The sequence below is a fragment of the Lutjanus erythropterus genome, chromosome 6 (assembly GCF_056507025.1).
Source record: "Lutjanus erythropterus isolate fLutEry1 chromosome 6, fLutEry1.hap2, whole genome shotgun sequence".
Lineage (NCBI taxonomy): Eukaryota > Metazoa > Chordata > Actinopteri > Lutjaniformes > Lutjanidae > Lutjanus > Lutjanus erythropterus.
Genome location: NC_139322.1, coordinates 37,357,356 through 37,379,789, shown reverse-complemented (window position 1 = coordinate 37,379,789; position 22,434 = coordinate 37,357,356). Strand labels below are relative to the sequence as shown.

General features: G+C 40.4%; 1 protein-coding gene across 1 annotated transcript in view; it reads left to right on the top strand.

The window, feature by feature from the left end:
• Positions 1-21,596, top strand: part of lamb2l (laminin, beta 2-like) — a 79,486-nt gene extending 57,890 nt beyond the window's left edge. The window contains exons 15-35 of the mRNA XM_084721806.1: positions 1,818-1,958; positions 5,284-5,445; positions 5,535-5,656; positions 7,768-7,888; positions 8,548-8,740; positions 8,864-9,007; positions 10,711-10,942; positions 11,028-11,191; positions 11,384-11,608; positions 11,775-11,989; positions 12,110-12,206; positions 13,551-13,923; positions 15,036-15,220; positions 15,847-16,094; positions 17,409-17,624; positions 17,741-17,885; positions 18,011-18,218; positions 18,983-19,124; positions 19,232-19,408; positions 19,520-19,679; positions 21,122-21,596. Of these exons, the coding sequence (XP_084577932.1) occupies positions 1,818-1,958; positions 5,284-5,445; positions 5,535-5,656; positions 7,768-7,888; positions 8,548-8,740; positions 8,864-9,007; positions 10,711-10,942; positions 11,028-11,191; positions 11,384-11,608; positions 11,775-11,989; positions 12,110-12,206; positions 13,551-13,923; positions 15,036-15,220; positions 15,847-16,094; positions 17,409-17,624; positions 17,741-17,885; positions 18,011-18,218; positions 18,983-19,124; positions 19,232-19,408; positions 19,520-19,679; positions 21,122-21,258 (3,807 nt within the window). The 3' untranslated portion in view covers positions 21,259-21,596. The remainder of the gene's footprint in view (positions 1-1,817; positions 1,959-5,283; positions 5,446-5,534; positions 5,657-7,767; positions 7,889-8,547; positions 8,741-8,863; positions 9,008-10,710; positions 10,943-11,027; positions 11,192-11,383; positions 11,609-11,774; positions 11,990-12,109; positions 12,207-13,550; positions 13,924-15,035; positions 15,221-15,846; positions 16,095-17,408; positions 17,625-17,740; positions 17,886-18,010; positions 18,219-18,982; positions 19,125-19,231; positions 19,409-19,519; positions 19,680-21,121) is intronic.
• The last annotated feature ends 838 nt before the right edge of the window (positions 21,597-22,434 follow it).

Here is a 22,434-nt window from a genome sequence, read left to right as displayed (position 1 = left end):
TTTCACTGCATTCAAAACTCTTAATGTGGGTGTGAATTCATTAGCATACTTTGATATAAAAATAACAAGTGTTGGAACCGACTAAAAGTAAAAAATGTAATCTAACCACCTGACAGAACGACTGCCCTTGCGGCCCTTTATATGGTTCTCTGAGGCCCTGGTTGAGAATGTTTTCTGTACAGGAACGGATTCTGAATTTTTTGGGGTACTGACATTAAGGAGTAAAAAAATAACAATTTGGATATATCTGCCAATATTCTTTAAACAGAATATAATATATACAATATAGAACATATACATAAACACATATTTTTTGCAATGATCCCTCAAATGTTAATGGTTATCAAAGAAATGTAATGAAGGCCAGATATTTTACAGTTTAACAATAAACTCAAACAATAAACTTTCATTCTAATTTTTATAACTAAAAAACTAAAACTAATAATACATTACAGGACAACCAATATATTAATATGTTTGTTCTCTCTTCAAAAACTGTATTTTACAATATGCCATTATTGCATAATGTAATGTATGGCACACTTTCCACTTTGTCATTAATGCATCTGGATTTCAGGAGAGACAAATGAATTAAATAAAGATTTATCATAACAGATGATGTGTGATCAAGAAAGTCTTCAGGGAGATTTGTTGTCAAATGGCGTCTGCCCTGAGCAGTGGCAGAGATAAATCCCCCCTCGAGTCCAGACCCTGGTGGTGGTGGTTGAGGACTCTGCAGAGACTGGGCAGTGATGGGGAGGTGAAGGGGCACTTGTAACAGCAGCATGAAAAGAACTAAAGGTGGAGAGAAAATCATATTTAAAAAGACTGCAGGAAGCTGGAGAAGGCAGACGATGAAGGTGTGTTGTTGTGGTTTTGGGCAGATGTAACCAGCTGATGAGAACAGCTGATAACACAGTTGACAGTCCCAGACAATGAGGGCAAGGGAATTATGAGTGAGAAATTAGAAAAACTAAACTAAACTAGATAAACTAAAGGACTAAGCATGCAAAAAGACTGTCTTCCTGACTGAACCTTGCACTTCATTATAATTCATTAACCCAAACCAGGCCTGTTCCTGCTGTCACCGACTCATCTTACCCATCTATTAGTCTCCTCTTCACCCTTCCTTATCCTCCTATCCTTCATCTCTGACTGTCTGTCACACATTCTTTACTTTCTCTCCTCCACTGCCCTTCACCCACCTCCGTCCTTTCCACTCTAAGGAGACCCTCCTGCCCCCTCCACTTCCCCTTTACTTCAGCCCCTCGGGCAAGCTCAGACACTCCAAACTTATAACATCACCACTGCAGGAATGTGCGTAAAAAAGGCAAGTGTGGACTTAAGGATGTTTTGAGAAAAAAGGTGCATGACACCAGACAAGAGGAGATGATGGCTTGTTTACCTGTTGCTGGGTGGAAATTCAGTGTCCATGCCGAAGGACATAAGAGGATACAGTCGAAGCCCTGCGTTTCTGTGCAGAATTTCAAACTCTGCAGCTGAAGTGACCCATAAAAACAGCAGACAGTAGCACAGATACCAACCTGTCACAACTAATTATTGCCGCACAGCACACACACTTACCAACACACACAGAAAAACACACTCTCAGCCTCACATTCTTTGTTTCTCTCTTTCATGCTCTTGCAATTCCAGCACAGCATGGCTCTTTTTGCTCTGTCTCGTTGTCTTCTTGTTGTCCAACTGGACGCTGTGCAGGATGAACCCCCGCTGGTTGTATGAAGTGTTGCGGTAAAAAGTTCTGTGTGGGATCGACACGAGCATGAACCCTCTCCTCTCATCTCCTCTCCTCTCAGGGCAAAGTGCGTCCTCAGGCGGAGACCGACTGTGTCCAGCACCTCAGCAACCAGCTGAGGAGGCACCGGCGTCACCGTCGCATCACCAACTCACAGCAGCATCGGGCAGCACTGAGACGGATCCGCCAGCTTCAACAAACAGTAGGATTTTTTCTCTGATTGATTCATTAATTTCACTTAAGGTTGGCCAAGAAACATTTGAGGCCTGAAGAGGTGTAACAATCCAGAATTTCAGTTATTTTAAGGATTTTTAGGGATTTGAAGATGTGAAACTATCTAATATTCATTTATCCTAAGGCTGTTTACAGGCTAGAAAGTGTGAAAGTTTAAGGTATTTCACATTTTAACGATTTCTAGAGGCCTCAAAGGTTAAAAGCATATGGTATCAAACAAGAAATAAGCCAAAAAATGCCTATGTTTTTTTTGGCCATTTAAAGTTCCCATGAAGTTAAAATCAATGGTTTAGTTTTTTAATCATGTCTTGCCCGACACATCATCTATATGCCAGTGTTTGACCCATCAATAACAAAAAAGTTATTCTGTTTGTATTTGTAGGTATTGTAGAGGCATTTTAGAGTTTCCTGGAAAGTGATTAAAAATGTTAATGACTTTCATTTATTTGGTTAAATTGGATCATGTTGTATAAAGAAAATATTTTCTGGTTGTCCCTCTGATGTCAGCCTTTAGTCTCTGTGGTATACAGAGTTTCCTGATGGACAGATTTACTTCCCAGTGAACACGGCTGACACTGGGAATGAACGCAGCTTCTGAGACTGTTAGGGAATACATTTACGTTGTTTCCTGATGGTAAGGTAGTTTTACTTGTTGCTAAAATAGCTAACTGCCAACTGCCATTAGCTTTGTTAGCCATGCAGCTCCTCCCAGGATGCCAGGAGCCAAACCCAGCAGGAAAACCACCTTGGTAATGTATTCCCTGTCTTTGTTCTTGAAGGCCGTGATCAGTCCCAGTCTGTCTGTCTTCATTGGGAGCTCCCAGTCCAGGAAGAGTCAGCTAATACGACTCTTCTTCTTAATATATTCATAGACTTTTGGTGGAACTGTAATAGTACTGAACCCCTTCAGATTTATCTTGGGACCCCTAGAAGCCCCCAACCACCAAGATGGGAACCACAGGTGTAGAAAAACAGAACTGTAGAGCAGGTCACTCAGCAAGGTTCCTTGTAAAAGCTACAGCAGCTAAGCTGCAGGGAGTATGTACAGGAGAAATGTCAGTTAATGGTACCTTTAAAGGGAACTGAATGCGTCAGTAGTTGTTTTTAGGTTGCTTTTGAGTTCTACACGATGATTACCTGAGGCAGCAAATGACATCTCACAGTAAGTAGTCCACGGTAGTCCTCATGTCTACATGTACTGTACAACATTTCTAAAGATACTTTTCTAAAGGTTTTTTGCGGTCACATGCTGTGTGCACCATGCAGTTTGAAGCTACTTACCCTGGTTAAATGCCTACCTGTCAAATTGATTTAATCATTTTAATCAAGTCAAGCTGAAAAAGGACCTGTGAATATGTAGGAGTGTGGGGCTATTTTGAGACCAGAGACCCAAGTAATTTCAATCCTAATGGAGAAGTAATGGTGTTGTGACATCATGTCAAGAGAATTCAAAAGTATTTCTCTGCCACATTCTTAAAAGGAAAAGTAGGATCATTCACACTTGTAAGTCACTGACTCTGGAAATGGTTTTAATGAGTGCTAATTGTGAGGAAACTGTTGTGATAAGTTTCCAGGCAATCTTGAATTTTATTACATGACACATGCACAGTTATGACCTTCAGGCTGCTAAATCATTGCTTGGACTTTAGAAAATGATGGTTTATAATAAAAATCATCACAAAGATATAAATCCTTATGTTATGTATTATGTACATCCTTGAGTTGTATTAGCTCAGATTATTTGTACATCTGTTTTGACCTGTTTGAAGAAACAATTTAGCCTCAATCTGGTCTTCTGAGGAAGCAGAAGACACAGATAACAGGCAGTTTTTTGTTTTGTTTTGTTTTGTTTTTTAATTCATATAAAGTCAACTAGGCTGCCGTGGTAGATGTGACTGGTGTTGACAGAAGACATTCAGAGGTCCACTAAGAGGGGAAAAAGATAATTAACTATCCTTTTCTTAAAGGATAATATTTTTCAGCTGGACCTTATTTTCCCATGTGTTCAAGTGACGAATGGGGGACAATAACTTGAAAATGGTCCACTTTTGAGTGAGGCTTCTGCAGTCATATTTGGGTGCAATTTTGACCTGTCAAAGTGTGTCAACTAAAAGTGCTTGTTTACCCACTGACAGGCTCAGATTGTTATCTGTCTGCAAGTGTCTGACAACATTATGAAAAGGATCATGACAGAGAGAGAGACATTTTTGTTAAAGAAACATAAACAGGCAATTTATCATCTCACCAAAGCCACCAGATGCCGTTTACTGAAACAGTCATTTTATCATTGCAAAACACACTTCATTCAAACTTGACTGAAATAAAATAAAACTCAACATAAACTGCTGCAACAATCATCAACTCTAGTTGAAATAGACCCTTAATTCATCACGTTAGATGTGAAAATAGCAGAGGGATGAAACGGTGAGCACATGTACAATTGTTTTAACATGGTGAATTAAGGGTTTAATTCAAGACCTTTTTGTTGAGTTTCGTTTTGTTTCTGTTGAGTTTGAATTTGTGTTAAAGTTTCTGTAAATATAGTCTGGTGGCTTTGGCGAGAGCAACAAAATTGTTGTTTCTGGATAAACAAAAAATTTTTCACACCAAACCTAATAATCTTACAATATTGTAGACACTGAAAGGGACACTGTCCCTCTAGGGTAAGTAGTAAATTTGTAAACAATTAATCGATATGCAAACTGGTTTAAATAATTTTTCCTGAACAAAAGTCAGACAATGTTTTTTTCAGCGTTGTGAATATGGAAATTTTCCTTTTTTCTCCATTTAATATTTATTGTATTACACTGAATATCTGTTATTTTAGACTGAAAGAGTCCACAGTGGTGATCACAGTGATTCTATGATTCATTGAGCAGCTATACTCTTTATAAAAGCTGCTTTATCAGACTTTACATTCCAACCTACAGTATAACACAGAGCACACACACCTGTCATCCTGAAGAAAGTGTAAAGACAACTCTATGAACTGTTGGTAATTCCATCAGGCAAAGTGTGAACTTAAGAAAAGCGCGTATAAAGGGTCCACGAGAGAGCCCACATTTGAAAGTGGGACAGCCCTAAGTCCTCACAGCCTTACTAGGAATACACCTCAAAGTCTGTGAGTTCATGAGCATATTAGCTCTGCAAAATTAATCACAGTCACGATCAAATTGCAGTATGACCAAATGCAAGATCCAAATCGCAGAACCGGAACCAAATTGTAATTGTTTGAGAAAGGAAAAATGTGTGAGAGAACAGCACGTATAGTGATCTGTCTTTCTCTCTCTCAGCCGGATGTGAGGACCGTCCACAGAGGACACACTCCCAGCCACATGGTTTCGTGGACAGGACCTGGTTTTGCCCGTGTCAAAGATGGTGCCGGCCTGGTGTTCACCATCGACAACATCCCCTACGCCATGGAGTATGACATCATGATCCGCTATGAACCTGAGGTGTGTGACCATGACTGACAAGTCTGATGTAAAAACACTTTCGTCCTAAGATCTTTTGAACTAAGCTGTGCGTGTCTGTATGTGTGTAGTCCACAGAAGACTGGGAGGCTGTAGTCAGTATTACATCTGTGCTGCTGCCCTCCAGTCTCCGGTGTGGAAACCTCCTGCCAACCGAACAGCTCTACACAGTGACCCTGCCACACCGCAACAGGTACCAACACTTATATATATGTAAGTGTGTGAGTGTGAGGCCATTGTGGCCTTTGTTCACTTCACTAAAGGATTTGTCCAAGTATTCCAGGTGTTGATATGGTTTGTTTTATAGCTGAGGATGAATTGCATCATTTCATTGTTGTCTCTTGAACCTGCTGTGGCTTGTCTCCTCTGTGTGAGTCAGGCCTGTATTTGTATTCTTATTTCACTGTACCCTGTGGTATTTGTTACCATTGATTCACTGATAGGAGGGCAAACATACCTGAAAGCCTGTGTAAAGATCAGATACAGTGATATGAATGGAAGGCAGCAGCTTTGTGGTACAGAAGTTTAGATTAGGAAAAATCTGAAGACCTGCTGTGTACGAGCAGTCTGGAAGAGAGGGTGTATCTAAAACCCCATACACCTCATCCAAGCTTATTGGTTCATAGCTTAAGTTTTTTAGATAATTGAGATGATAACATGTCATCAATATGACCATTATGAGCTTTAGCGATTTGTCCTGTTAAATGGCCAGGTGTGGACAGGGAGTATCTGGATAATGGACATCCAGGTTATGAATTTCCTCTTCCCTGCTGTTTATAGAGATTAGGCTCAGCTGTACTTTGTGTGCTGTGCTAACTGGCTAAATATCAGTATGCTAGCACTGTCATTGTGATCATGTTAGCACACTGATGTTAGTAGCTGCTGTAGTTATGTTACACTGCACTCAGAGCAGCTCACTGATCAAAAGCCTGTTGTGCTGTTTCATTGCTTTCTTTTATCTTTATCCTAGCTTTGTTATACCAAATTACATCTCTGACAGAGAAGGAATCATGAAGATTTTTGTTCCACAATTCATCAGTTACATTTGACTGCTCTCATGTTGCCCACTTGTCATGTAAAGGCCTGGTAGGAGACAAATTTGATCTGCTTCACCAGGAAGGTAATTGAAAGCCTCAAATCAAATGATTACAGGTCACTGTTTACCTCATACTGATCTTTTGGTATGAAAAGCTTTTTGCACTGTTGCAAAGTCAACACATTAGACAGATTACACCAGATCAGACTTGAATAAGTGTTAATTATCCCTGTGGGAATGGAAGCAAAATTAGGATATAGGGTAAAAAACAGGGAAAGACACTAAGACTGTTTAGTTTCAACCTGCTGAATAGCCTTTCAGAGTCTGAACTCATCTGGAACTAAGAGGTCAGGCACTGCCCGGATCTGGCTGTCTCAGCCTTCCGCCCTCTTCTGTGGTTCCATCAGCCAAAACCAATTAGCAAAGTGAGTTAAAAAAAAAAACTCCAAAGGCAGGTAGAGAGTGGGCCGAGTTGCCCCTGGTGAACAGTGGTTGCTGTAGAAACAGATAACAAGAAAGGCATGAAAGTAGACAGTAACCAAAATGTCAGTCAACACATACTGAGTTGAAATGTACATGTGCTGTTTCTGTTGTTCACATTGTGTTTGTGTAATCATTCAGCTTTTTAAAATGATACCCAAGGGTACGTTACTATATAAATAACATATGTTCAGAACAGTCAAACAGATAAAATTATAAAATACAAATTACGAAAAAACTGAATGAATTGATCACATATTTAATTTTTTAAGTAATTAAATTGTTATTATATATCTTCATAGCTTAGTTTTGCTAAAACTAAATGCCGTCATAACAAGTTCTTAGGAAAAAATATCCAAAAGCTTGGTTAGACTTGAATCAGTCCATTTACTCTTTGGAACATTTCCATTTGTATGTTTGTGGAACAGTCATACTGTTTTAATAACAGTGTGCAGTTCTGACATTAGTCCATGAATATACTGCAGCCACTGCTGACTGGTCAAAGTTAGGCAAAAGTGATGAGAAGGTTGACATTGATCTGTGCTGGACCTCATGCACACATGAGTGCACACATGAGCAAGAGAAGTAGCACTTATCACTGTGGAGGCTTCATGAAAACACCTCTTTGCACAGATCATTAATGTACATTATTGCTCAAGTGTGAAGCCCATTAGTGGAAGGAAGAAGGAGCGAGGAAAGAGAAACAGAAGTAGATTCAGAAAAACTATATCTAAATATGTATGCATTTTCTATTTACAAGTGTTTTTGTATTTATTATGTTTCTCTAGATACATCCAGATGCCCAGGCCATTCTGTTTCGAGCCCAGTAACCGTTACGTGGTGGCAATCAGGTTCCAGCGCCACGGGGTCTCACACAGACATCTGACTGCCTTCATTCTCATTGACTCGGTGAGTCAGCGACTGTCGGCTCACGGACCTTATTATCCACCTCTGAGTCTGTTTGAAAGTCAGCAGGAGGTCTTGGAGAGAAACCATGGTTTCAGTGAGTTGTGTGCTCTGACTTTGGTGTCATCAGTGTAGCTGTCATGATTTATAGAGCTCAAAAAACATACAGCATTAAATAATGACCAAGGTTACACTGATTTCGAGAAGTGACCACATCTGTGTCTTGCTTAGGGCTACACGCCACGAGGCTTCCCTCTAGTGGTGGGAAATACAAATGCAATGCAAATATTAAGTTTCCTTGGGTTTGGAATTAGCTTTTAAATAAGTTAATAAACATCCTTTTAAACCATGTTTAAACATTAAACATACAACATATTTTTATGGTGGAGTGTTTCACTGTCCTCCAACATTTTCTATGAACCTAAAGCACATTTCTAGTTAAAAAAAAAAAAACTTTGAAAAATCACTTCAAAAGACTTGTGCTCTCTCATTGAGACCCCAAAAGTACTGTCACATTGTTGTCTTTTTTGCGATAGGAAAGATGGCTTTATTTTGGCATATCAACCTCTTCTGTTTAATAATCCCAGCCTATTTACATCCACAGCTATAACTACAGTATAATTATTTCTTTGTTTAACCTTTGTTCCCTCCCCCCAAAATAGTTGGTTCTGATCCCCAAATACACCGAGCTGCCTGGTTTCCAAGGTAACGAGCCAGAGGCCGAGCAGCGGCGGGAGGAGATGATTCGCTACATGTGTCTTGACTCCTTTATGATGACACCGATGCCCGCCCTAGCTGAGATGTGCTCCAAACTCATCTGCAGTATTTCATCCATCATTCATGATGGTGCTCTGCGTACGTAGACAGATCAACACACAAAACGAGCACTGACTTAGAGGATGTGAGTTCAAAGTTTTTTCACTTTTTATATAGCAGTAAATAGCTGATATTTTTTTTATCTGTATCTGTTATATCCAGCCTGTCAGTGCGATCCTCAGGGCTCCCTCAGTGGCGAGTGTGATAAAGTGGGAGGTCAGTGTCGATGTAAACCCAACGTGATGGGTCGCCGCTGTGACCAGTGTGCCCCAGGAACCTATGGCTTTGGAGTGAACGGCTGCACTGGTGAGTCTGTTCTCAGCAAAGTTTGTCACATAATAGCACCTTTACCCAACACACATCTGTCCCAAACCAAAGCTAAATAAAGATTTTGTTACTGCCATCCTTTGTGATTTCCCAAAAATATTAAAACATTCTGAAATGAATTATATTCATTACTTGACTCTTATTTTGAAGCAGAGGCAATCAGAACATAGCTGAGTGGTATTATCATTTGTCCAAGCTGCTCAGAGGCTTTATTCCTCCCACTAAGAGTTGTGTCACAGAAAGCCTACAGTGTGTGACTAGTACACTTACTAATGCCCTGTGTAGCTGTGTAGTTGTGTCATCTGAAAACCTACAGATGTAATCTGTGCTTGTCTGTTAACTAGGCAACTTCGTTTGGTTTCATTTCTGTTAAAATATGTGTCAAGCAAAGTAACAAAAAAGGACGGACACATAAATGCAGGTTCAGGCTCAGCAGCAAAGAGACTGAATACAAACAAACCTACACAGCAGGCTTGCAGAGGGTGAGGTGACAGTCCAAACTCTGGTACATAACCTGACAGAATCCAAAATCCAAAACACAGAAAGGGCTGGGATGCTCAACACAAAGGACAATGACAAACTGACAACTATGGAAGACTAAACACAGAGGGAAAGTGATGAGAGGCAGGTGATCAAAAAAGGAGGGAAGAAGACAGGAAGTGAAACCAGAAAAAAAGATAGCTAAGGGGTTAGTTAGTTTGTTTTGTTCAGAGAATTCATTTCTGTTAATGTGTTGACTGTAAGTAAGTAATTTGCACCAGAAACTCCAATGACATGATGTGTTTGTCACACATTTTTATGGTCCAAGAAAACTGAGCCCTGTACCAACCAGTACCAAACCTTTTCTTGTCAAATGATACCTGCATTCAGTCCTATTTGTACCCAGATTAAAAAAAGACTGTGTATGGCTTTGCATGCAGCCAATAACTACAAGCATTCTTTGATTTAATGTGGCGTGTGATTGGCCCACTGCTATATGCTATAGTGTGGTGAAGTCGAGCACGGTGTATTTGACAGAACTGGCAGTTCAGTGTGCCGAGATGCCACCAAAATATTTGAAAGTGTGATTACTCTACACACCTGTGGTGTTTAATAAAAATAAATAAGTACCCTCTTGCTATCTGTATCACTGTAAGGATTGTGGTATTGATACTGGTATTATAATGTTTTAAACAATACCCAGCCTCACCTATTTGACATCTGCCCCTAATACTGAGAAGTCAAATTGCCTGATGCAATTTCAAATCAAAAGAGCAAATTGGTTTGCCTTACAAAAAAAGTACAGAGCAGTCACAGCATGGACATTTTCCGGGTAAAAGATTAGGGTTCATTGCTACTTTCCCCAACCCCTCCTAACCTGTTCCTATAATTCAAACTGATGCTGCCAAAGTAGATCACATGTTACTAAAAAAAAAAAAGTAATTTTCTATGTCAGTGCAGTTAAATTGTGTTAGTTTCAATTTATATGGAAAACTTCAATAAAATAATTGCAAGTATTAGGGGCAGATGTCAAGAACCACTGACCTTCTGTGCAGAGCTTCACTGTGTGGTCTGAATGAAATAGACACACTGTGTTCTCATGTGTTATTCACTTCAGTAATTCAGTCTGTATTATGTTTCTGATTCAGTGTTTATCAATAGAATAACACTCACTAACTCTTTAAATATCTCCCTCTGTCCAGCCTGTGACTGCCATTCAGAGGGCGCTTTGAGCCACCAGTGTGACCCGGTTACAGGCCAGTGCCAGTGTAGACAGGGAGCCACAGGGCGTCAGTGCTCAGACTGCCAGCCAGGTCAGTGGGGCTTCCCCAGCTGCAGCCCCTGTCAGTGTAACGGCCACGCAGACCTCTGCAACCCCCACACAGGGGAGTGTCGAGAGTGCAGGGACTACACCGCGGGACACCTCTGTGAACGGTAAACATCGCTCAGAGTCACTCTGTACTTAATTTCATCCCTGGTTATCATGCAGATGCTTAAATGTCGCCCTCGTTTGTCCCAGGTGTGTGGACGGGTTCTTTGGAAACCCGGTGCTCGGGTCGGGGGAGCACTGTCGACCCTGCCCCTGCCCCGGTAACCCCGGCTCAGATCACTTCAACGGGAACTCTTGTCAGGCTGATCACAGCTCGAACCAGATCATCTGCAACTGCAGACAGGGCTACACTGGTAAGCTTTCACACTTAAAATTTTCTTAAATTTGTTGATCAATTTTTCCTCCTCTTGGTCAACTGCCCCCGTCTGATAAATCACAGAAACTGTGGCTGATTCTGCAATAAAATATTCAACATGTAACTCTCTACATCAGTGAAGCATTTTTGAAGTTAATTGTCATGTCATATTCTCCCTTTTCTCCCCTAGGCTCCCGCTGTGACCAGTGTGCTCCTGGTTACTATGGCAACCCAGAGCAAGCCGGAGGGCAGTGCTTGCCATGCGAGTGCAACGGCAACATCGACACCCAGGATCCGCAGTCATGCGACCCCAGGACCGGCCAGTGCCTCAAGTGTCTGTACCACACCGACGGCCCGACCTGTGCCCACTGTCAGCACGGTTACTATGGCAACGCTTTAGCCCAGGACTGCAGACGTGAGTGAGGAGTAACCTTATTTTTATAAAGTTCTCAGCTTTGAAGTTTAAGAAGAACCAAAATGTTTTTTGGAAGCATTAATTTTGTCTGCATGGATGACAGTGAAGCATACAGCCTTAGTGTCTTCTCTCTTTGTGCACACTGAATATATGTTTCGCCTCTCAGGCTGTACCTGCGTGACTGCTGGCACCGCCCAGTCTGCGTGCAGTGATGGACAGTGTCACTGCGACAGGCAGACCGGAGCCTGCCTCTGCAGGGAGAGCGTGGCCGGCCATAACTGTGATCAGTGTGCTGCGAACCACTGGAACTACGGTCAGGAGCGAGGCTGTGAGCCCTGTGGCTGCGACCCGCAGCACGCCATGGGAACTCACTGCAACATGGTGAGGAACCGCAATGGTCTCTGAAAGCCTGAAAACTGATAATAAGTGAACTAAGACAAAAAGTCCAAGATTACATCTATTAAATGTCCATATGTGTCTTTCTGACTGTGTCTTCTACAGTTCACAGGCCAGTGCCACTGTCGTCCAGGTTTTGGGGGTAAACAGTGCACAGAGTGTGAGCAGTTCCACTGGGGAGACCCTCGGGTGCAGTGTCAAGGTAACTCACCTTGTGACAAATAGTATACAACAGGTGTTCGCAAAGTCTGAGACTATGGGTGTCCCCTCAGACAAAGCTTCATGAAATATGCCCCCCTTAGTTTTTTCTTGCTGATTTTTCTTACGAGCATCAAGTATCATATCATCATGTTATTTAATCACATAGACACTCAACGGTTGAGCTGAGATCGGTTTTGAGCCGTAAACAATGACATTTGCCTGCAGACACTTTGATCCTCTTCAGTCTGAAAAGTTGAAGCGTTTAGTGAGTTGTTGTCATGTTTTGTAGGTTAATGTGTAATGTTTGTATTGCACAGTGCAAAGTGTCACACATTTCACCAGCATTTAAAACATGATTTTGTGACTGTAGACTGTGATTAATGGCTTCAAATGGCTCTTATACACACACACACAATACACACAGTATTTTTCTGGGCAGTAGTTAACATTATCGATTAATAAATTGTGCTCAATTTTAACTGTTTTCTTACTGTTAGACTAGTCGACTAGTCTAAATTAAAATTTGTGTTCAATTGACACAGATATTAGTCTCCAGGAGCATCTCTAGCAATCATCTTTGTTCTTTCTGTCAACTCTGTCAGATTTTTGCAAAAACTTGATATACTCAGGCATGAAAAGGGTTAGACATACCCTAGGGACCTCTGTCTCACTTCCTGGTTTAAAAAAGGCGAGAAACTTATGATTAGCAACTTTAAAAACTAAAATGGCTACTCACGACGACTATAATGTGACATGAAAATATGCAACATTTTGTCAACTCCGAAACACATCGAGTCCATGACATTTTCTATCTGACAGAGTTAACGTCTACATTTAATAAAATATGTAATCACTAGGATGTTGGCCAAGAGTTTGATCTTTTAAAATATATTTTATTGCACAGTTGAAGAGTCAAAATCAAAACCCCCTTAAAGTTCAGCAGCTTGACTGAAACAAGTGAAAGCTTTGAGCAGTTTGATTTGTCGCCTGCTTTGTACTCAGAGGTGAGGGGATGTTGAGGGTTCAGAAAGATTTTTGTTGCTTGTTTCATGACTTCCTGCTCGTACAGGCTCTGTATAGGCTCATTTTTTGTCATCCCTATTACCTTATAGCTGTTTTGTACATGCTGGAAAGCCTGATTTTCAGTTGCACTGTTAGGTTGCCAAACCGTGCTGTAATACTGTTATTGTCTAACAGTGAATGAACAGGGAGCAGGGAGCTGCGGCTGCTAATCATTAAGCTTGAATTGGAACTTGACATTCAAGAGCTGTGTGAAATCACCACAAGCCTATTTTTATTGGTCTGTCTTCTCCCGCCTGTGTTTCTCCTCCTTCCTCCCACTCAGAGTGTAACTGCCACCCACTGGGCTCAGAGATTGCCCAGTGTGACCGTGTAACAGGGGCATGCGAATGCAGGGAGGGAGCGGCAGGGAAGCGCTGTGACGAATGCGCCCGCGGCTTCACCGGCAACTTCCCCAAGTGCGTCCAGTGTCACCCATGCTTCCAGCTGTGGGACGACACCATCTGTCAGCTCAAAAGAGACCTGGACAACATCCAGTACGAAGTGACGAAGATCCTGGAGAACGGAGTAACGCCGGGAGTCGGGGACACGCGCATCAGAGAGCTGGAGAGGAAGCTGAAGCAAGTGCAGGACCTGATCAGTGCGGAGAACAGCGACAGGATCCACCAGCTGATTGGACAAAGCATCGATGACCTCAGGTGATGATGTCACATAGTGCTTGGATGTTCAGTGAGGTTGGCGAGGATCAAGTCAGTCATTTATCCATGTGATTGTCTGCTTTAAAGTGGAAGAAATCTGATTTGCTTATTTGAATTGGCCATTGAATATCATCCATTCCATCAGTTATTCATTGAATCTGGAATATGGAAACACAGACTGAAACGTCTATTTCTGTTTGTTTGGGTTTTTTTCTCTGTTTATATTGATGTTCGATAATCTAGTGAACAAGAAAACCAAAAAAAACCTCCCTTGGTATTTTGTTTATTTCTGGATTTCTCCATCGTGCAGAAAAACATTTACATCAATTTAAGATTAAATTTAAGTTAAATATTAGGTCAATTCTAAGGCATTTAAGTAATTTTGTTAATTACAGATTCTAATTTTCACTGCCAGGTTCATCAGTAATGACAGGCTCTATGTTATGAACAGAAGAGTGAAATTAAATATAAATTTGTAAGGTTACCTTAAAAAAAACACCTAAAAGCTTATTATTGTAATGTATTTTTAAATACTGGAGTTTCGAAAATTATCCTGTAATTTGTTATGATACAGATTTGTTAAGTTTATGATGCCACAACACTGTTGTTTAGTCTGACATTTAGTGACATCTAGCCACAAGCTGTCACAGTGGTTCCATGACTTTTTAATGGATGGAGCTGAGTGACCAATCCTGGATGTTTTTACAAAATGTCACTGTTTGATGATCCTGATTCTCTGTGTTTCTTTGTCTATTTATTTTAGTTATTAAATTATAGTCATTTACTATTTTGGGATCTTGATTTTTGAGAGGGAGTTAAATTCCCTCCAGACTGTCAGATGATACTACACATTTTTAAAGAGAAAAGACAATTTTGTAATTCTATTAATTTGATTGACCAGTTCTCCAATGCTTTAGGTCTGTTAGACTGATTATGTGCACATAAGCTTAAGAGATCAGTTCTTTCAAATACTAAACTAGACAGAGATCCTAGATTTTGTTGATACTGTCTAGTAGGTTAGCTGGTTAAAGAAGTGTTGTAAATCCAGATTTAGCTTGATATTTCATCTGCTGTAGATATTAATATTAAACCAAATGCTCTACATGTTGCAGAGCTGAGATCGCCCTGACTGACGGGCGTTTGATGGGTGTCACCCGAGAGCTGAACACCACGGCAGCAGAAGAAGAGGCACTGAGACGCACGTTGAGTGACCTGGAGAAAGAGCTGAGGGACATCAACACCACTGTGGCTCACAAACAGCGCCTGGTGGAAGACTACCTCACCTCAGGATTTGCAGGTAGAAAAATCAATCAAGTCATTGATGTTTTAAAAGATATCATGTCACCGTACCATTTACAACTCCCTTTAGATAACAGTAATGTTAATAATCACATGAATTCAACCAGGACCTCTCTCAGTTGGTGAGTGTTTGAACGGTAAAAAGATGATAAACTGTCTCTTTGTGGTTTGTTACACTTAAACAAAAAGGTGTATCTCTGTAGGGATCCTTTCCATAATGTTGTCAAACACAATCTGAGCCTGTCAGTGGCAAAACAAGCACTTTTATTGGATGTACTTTGACAGAGCAAAATTTCCCTGGGGGATTGCATCATTGCAGCCTGTTTCACGCCTCATGGCTGCAGCAGTCTCGCTCAATACTGGATCAATTTCAAGAACTGTTGTCCCCATCAATCACAAAAAAAATTACAAAATTACCAACCAAAATTACCCTTTAAAATCTATAATATATGATGCAAAACCTCGTAACTTCAAAGAAAAAGTAGACTAAAAGTAAAAACATCCTCCTGTCAGATGTCACCCCTACAGTCCACATTCAAATTTAGTGAATCTCAATCAAGCTATTGCAAAATATTGTGAACAAAAATCTGAGAACTCTTCAAACCTGCTCCTGTTTCCTCACAGATCAGTTTGAGAAAGTGAAGAAGTTCTATCAGGAGTCACTGGAGGCTGAGAGGAAGTGCAACTCGTCAGTGTCCGGTCCTCTCAGTCCTGTGGAACAGTCCAAAGATATCCGCGAAGTCACTGAAAACCTGCTGGACGCCAGTAAAGACAAGTTCCTCCGCGATCTGGCCGCTCAGAACAGGTCCCTAAACGAGCTGCAGCACAAGGCCCACGACCTGGATAAGAAGGTCCATCACCTTAGTCACAAGGTGGAAAGCTTTCCTTCATTTATCCATGTGATTGTCTGCTTTGAAGTGTAAGAAATCCGATTTGCCAGTTGGCAACAGGTCCGTGTATCATCCATTCATTCAGTTATTCATTGAATCTGGAATATGAAAAAAAAAAAAGAAATCCTGCACATGAAATCTTTTGTGTTATCAGTGATGTGTTTCTAATCATAAGTTCAGACTCTTATCCTGTGATTCACTTCAATACAGATTTGTCCAGTGTGATGTTTATGAATAAGAAGAATAAAATCACTGTTAGTTTGACATGCTCATGTCCTACAGTGACATCTAGTGGCCCCACATTGTCAAAGCAGGTACTTTACTTATTAATGGATAGAGATTATCAAGATTATCTCTTGAGTGAGACCTGGGTATAGAGTTAAAGAAATAGATTAAAATGAACGTTAATGATAATGGTAATAGACATATAATAAAAAATTACAAAATAGCAATGATTTAAATACACATTCATGCAGAAAACAATATGACATATTCTAAATAAATGAATTCTAAAATATCATTGTCATAGATATATTAAAAATAATTCAAAATACAAGCATATTACTGAAAACCATTTTATGTAGAATTTGCCCTGTTGATAGATTAATATTTACTGTAAGAAAGTACAGAGTCGTCCTGAGAAAAGGTGTTAGAAGTATAATGTATGTAATGAATAAAATGAAATAAAATGATTAAATTATGGTAATAATAAAGAAATTATCAGTGTGTGTCTGTACTGTACTGCATTTTAACCATTTCGTAGGTAATAATTTGATTTGACTTCATATAACTATCCATGAACTATTATAACCCCAGCCTGCAATGTTAGGGATGTAACAATATATCAAATATCACAATATTTGTTGATTAAAGAAGGAAAGCAAAAACACTTTTAAGTTGAAGAAAAAAACAATTATTTAATGAACAGTGAGATAAATATTGTGATAAATATTGTGATATTATCATACAGTGAGTTTACATCCCTAATAAATATTTTTGTGTGGAGGAGTCGTTCCTCACCACTTTTGCCAACTGCTTCTACATGGTTGAAATTATTGGGTCTCTGTAAATGTTATTAACTTTATTATTATTAATATTATTGTTTATTTTTTTGTCTCTACATAAATAAATCAAATTAACCTGACTTAAGCGTAGGTTACTTTCAGCAGCTCATACAGAATCTTGATTACTGGTCTGGAAGCTTAAGTCCAAATAATATTGAAACAGTTTGAATTATTCCTGAATGTATGTATTTATTTCTCATTCCACTGACCCAGTCTTTGTTGTCCTCTCCAGGTATGTGGCGGTCACAGCAATGCCAGTGCCAATGGCAGCTGCTCAGACAGCCAGTGCGGTGGTGCCGGCTGCCGTGACGATCAGGGCAATCGCGTATGTGGAGGAGAGGGATGCAACGGGACGGTGAGCACTTCTTTAGCAGCACTGAATCACGCCAGGAACGTGACGGACAGCCTGAACGCTGCCAATGAGGAGCTGCAGAACGTGGCGAGAAAGGTGCTGAAACTCTTGTCACTTTTATTAAATATAGTCGTATTGTTATCTGCTATGACGGGACACTATTCAGTATCAAGGTTCTCTGTTGTTTTGACATGTTGGTTTCCTGTGTCCAGCTCCAGGATATAGCCTCTCTGACGCAGGATGTGAAGAACCAGGCGATGAACACGCTGGAGAAAGCCCAGAAGAAGAAAGACTACTTTGAAAACAACAACAAGAAGCTAAAAGATTTTATTAAGAAGATCAGAGATTTCCTCACTGGTATATTGATGTTTAAGCAGTAATCTTTGCATTTCTAGCATTTCTGAAATGATTCTCTGGTAATTTATTTGTTGTTTGTTACATTTTGTTTTTATTTTCTCTCCTGCCTTCTTGTTGCTGTGCAGAGGAAGGAGCAGATCCAGAGAGCATAGAGAAGATAGCCAAGCAGGTCTTGATGATCTCGCTGCCGGTCAACAGGACTGCTCTGGACAGAATGGTGATGCAGATAAAGGACAGCCTGTCCAACCTCACCAACATCGAGGGCATCGTCAACTACACCTCACAGCACATCAACAAAGCCAAGGAGCTGCTTGAAAAAGCTCAAGACGCCAAGTAAGTAACACACTGAAGACCACATTTCACACAAAACATCTTGCTTGCTGTCAGAAAGAACAAGGTTCTAACAAATATCACAAAACACCTTTCGTCATGGAGGGATTATAAAATCATGGGCCCGTGGGCGCAGCCTAGAGGGTGACACAGGATTGGATTTTCACTCCTGTCCCTCTCCTGTCAGTCCAGTCCACACGTGATTGTCTTAACTAACATTATTAGATACCACAGCAATAATGTGATTACTTTGAGCTGTGCTGTTATTTGAGATACAGTGGATTAATATTACTTATTATACATCACTTTCTAATTTTGCATCTAATTTTAGTTGTTCTGTCTCTGTTTATGGTTGTTTTGAGCTTCTTTTTAGTTGTGTTGAGTCTACTGTAGGTGATTTAAGTAACTTTATAGTCATTTGTTGTCTTTTTGTGGTCATTTTGCATCTCTTTGTTGTCATACGATTGACTTTCAAACAAGGAATATTAAACCCTTCATACAGAGGCTCTGAACCAGGGGCCACACACACACACACACACACACTTACAAGTTCAAAACAGTACCAGCCATAATCAGTAAATATTCCTTCATTAACTTGTGATATTTGTCTGTCACTCAGTATTGTATTTAAGCATTGTGGAGACTGTTATAGTTATACCTGCGTAGCCGTGTCCTCCAGACGTGTGTTGCGGTTGACTTTTGTAGCCCCATCAGTTTTAACAGGACAAAGTTTCTTCTCATGTGTAACTTCTGCTGGCACTGTGCAGGATCCGAGCGGAGGGAGTGAAGGATTCAGCCAATAACACCAAGAAGGCACTGGAAGTGTCTGAGAAGGCCATCAAGAAAGCAAAGACAGCCCTGAAGCAGGCCCACAACAACCTGAACAGCACGAGGAATGCTACAGCTGAGGTAGAGGCTGCTTAAAAGCTGAATACATGAGCCAGCTGCCTGTAGAGCGCTTTATTTTAAGTTACTACATTATCCAATTCTTAACTTTACGTGTCATTCCCCTCTAGGTGGATGAGAGGCTGAGGCAGCTGGAGGAGAAGCAGATGGATGTCATGATGCGCTTGAACAACCTCTCCATGGGAGTGGAAGCGCTGAGGAACAAGACGGAGCAGAACCGACAGATGGCAAAGGACGCCAAAGCACAGGCCAACAACGCCACACAGCTAGCTACCTCACTGCAGCAGGTGAAGAAAGTGATTCAATTCGTGAAAGGAAGCAAATATTATAGAAAGCACCGAGATTTTTTATAGTAAGTAAAGTGAAGTCATAACTAATAATGCTGTGTCGTGTCCCAGAGCCTCAACGACACGGAGAAACGGTACCATGAACTGCAGATGAAGGTGGACTCTCTCGGGCCTGGAAATCTGACCAACATCAAGCAGAGGGCAGATGATATCAAGAAGGAGGCACAAGACCTCCTCAACCAAGCCAACAAGGGGATGGAAAAACTCAGGAGTGAGTGTTTATCATTCACTCTATTCATTGAGCATGCATGCTAGGTTAATTGGTGACTCTAAATTGCCCGTAGGTGTGAATGTGAGTGTGAGTGGTTGCCCTGCGATGAACTGGCGACTTGTCCAGGGTGAACCCCGCCTCTCGCCCAATGTCAGCTGGGATAGACTCCAGCAGCCCGCGACCCTTCAGGAATAAGCGGTTACAGAAAATGGATGGATGGATGGATGTATTCATTGAGAACAAGTGTTTTATATTTTCCTAATGCAGAGCTGTTCAGCTGTTTTCACTGCTTTAACTGCTCCACTACTTTTATTCCAGGTCGAAAAAGAATCAAAGTAAATGGTTTTCATTAATGGTTCATGAAACATGGTCAAGACATAAGCAAAGGTCCTGCAGCTCAGTTCAGATATGACACACACATTCCACTTACACCTGTTATTAAAATACAGTCTGTATCCAGATCTGTTTCAGTGCCAAGTGTAAATACATCATGATCAGAATGTGCACTTGGATCTTAGGTAGGATCTGTACTGCATCCATATCCACATCCCACATTCACAGTTTTTGTTTTTGCAGACAGAATTAGGGAAATAAAATAAGCTTAGAAAAAGAGGGTAAAAAGAGAGAAAGAAAAAGGGGGAAAAGTGGGGTGATCCTTTGTATGAAATTTTACTCCTCCACTCCGCCTGTTTCCTGTCCCTGTCTCCTTGTTATTTCTCAGCTTATAAGTGATTCTTTCCAATCCTTTAATCTCTTTAACTGCTTTCAGGCATTAATCAATGGTGATTTAACATTCAGTGTAATTTGTTTCAGTGCATCTATGCCTATTATTGTATAAAAAATATTTATCTCCTCCTCATTCTCCTTGGGTGGCTGTAGCAGTTTCTTTAAATGATTAAAAAAAATAAATAAATAATGATTTTCTCTGGTACTGACCCCCGAAACTTTTTCAGCACAGGACAAAAGTAAAAACTATGTCAATGATTGGCTTCCTGTTCCCTGCATTCCCTCCCAGCATTCAGCGCTACCTGATGAACTACATTCTGATATGATATTTGTTGTTGTAAAAACCCTCATGTTCATTTTCCAAGCAGACTCTTTCCAATATTTCGCCTGTGTTATCTTGAAGATTCTTTTACATACATTATCACAATCTTCTTTCAAAATTGTCCTATTATTATCATTATTATTCACTGGTCCATCAAAAAATTAGAACTTGTAGCAGAACTCCAGCGCACCACATCTTATTCACTGAGGCTGTTTCATATCACTTTATACTGTTTTGATGCGCTGTTTCTAAAGAGTTGAACAGTATGTTTTAGTACTGACCAGCATGCACGGAAGCTCACACTGATCTGCATCTCTCCTGGATGCTTTAACCAATCTTTCTGGTATTCAGCTGTAATCCACTCTGATGTCTTTCTGACTCCCTGTGTCTGCAGGACTGGAGAAAAAGTTCAGGAGTAACGAGCAGCGGATGCAGAAGCAGCGCATGGAGCTGGACGAGCTGAGGGACAACGCCACCCTGGTGCGGGACGAGATCCGGGAACAAGTGCAGAAGTACAGTAACTGTGTGTGAGGATGACGCTGCCCCCCGTTTACTGTTTGCTGCTGTAGTCCAGAGCAGAGTTCTGACTGATGCTGTGACTGAGACAGAAAAACTACTGAACGTCAAAATCAAACGCTGCTCTGGTACCTCAGTTCTTTCACTGGTCTAGACTCAAGTTTTACACAATACCTGTCAAGTGTTATATGACAGAAATGCCTTCCTCTGTCCATGTACTGTACCACCACACTGTCCTGTGTGCTGTTTGTCTTTTAAGCTATTACAACAAGTGGCTGACCTGTTTGTTTCACTGTAGAGGCCATGATAATCGATTCATAAATAATAATAATAAACAGAAGAAATATATCAGAGTATGTTATCAGACATTTGTTATTTTTACCAAAAGTGCTTTGAAGATTTTGCCTGTTTTTTCTGTAATTTGACCACATTAGTATGATATTTACCATATGACACTCCTATTAAGAACTATGTGGAAAAGTTTGATTTTTAAAATTAAATTTTGTGTCTATTTTTATTACAAAAGAAGCTCTTGATTAAATACATATGAATGCATACACAAGTATTCTTATAAGCAAAATTCACTCTGAAGTGTGAAATAAATTTGACACAGTTTATGTAAATTCATTACATCACGTGTCCTGTTTGTGTGTTCGTGTGTGCACAGTATTTCAGTGTTCCTGAGGAGGCACACTATATATAATCCTCCATATAGGATTATATATGGTATATATTTGGTTCTTCTGTTACCAAAAGTCTTGCTACAAGCATTCACAACCCTATGTTCTTCAACCGATTCAAACCATTCCAAGTCAAAATGTTGAGCTGAATTAGTACGGGAGCTGCATGATGATTCAAAGCTGTAACATTCATACTTTCCCACATATTCCAGGTTTTTTCCTGGACAGTTTTCCCATTGCAAATGAATTACGGAATCTTCAAAAATCAACCACTGATTCATTCAGCTAGAAACTCCATTCAAACTGGAAAATATTCAAATTTTTTCTGACTTTTCATATATGATAATCCCATTCAAACTCTCAAAAAATATTCACCGTTTTCTGAAACTTGGTTATAATGGAAGTCAATGAGAAAATCCTTCAAACTCACTCATTTTCATCCTCTCACGATGAATTCATACATTCACGTAGAAACTCCATTCAAACTCTGAAACATTCACAATGCCTTGGA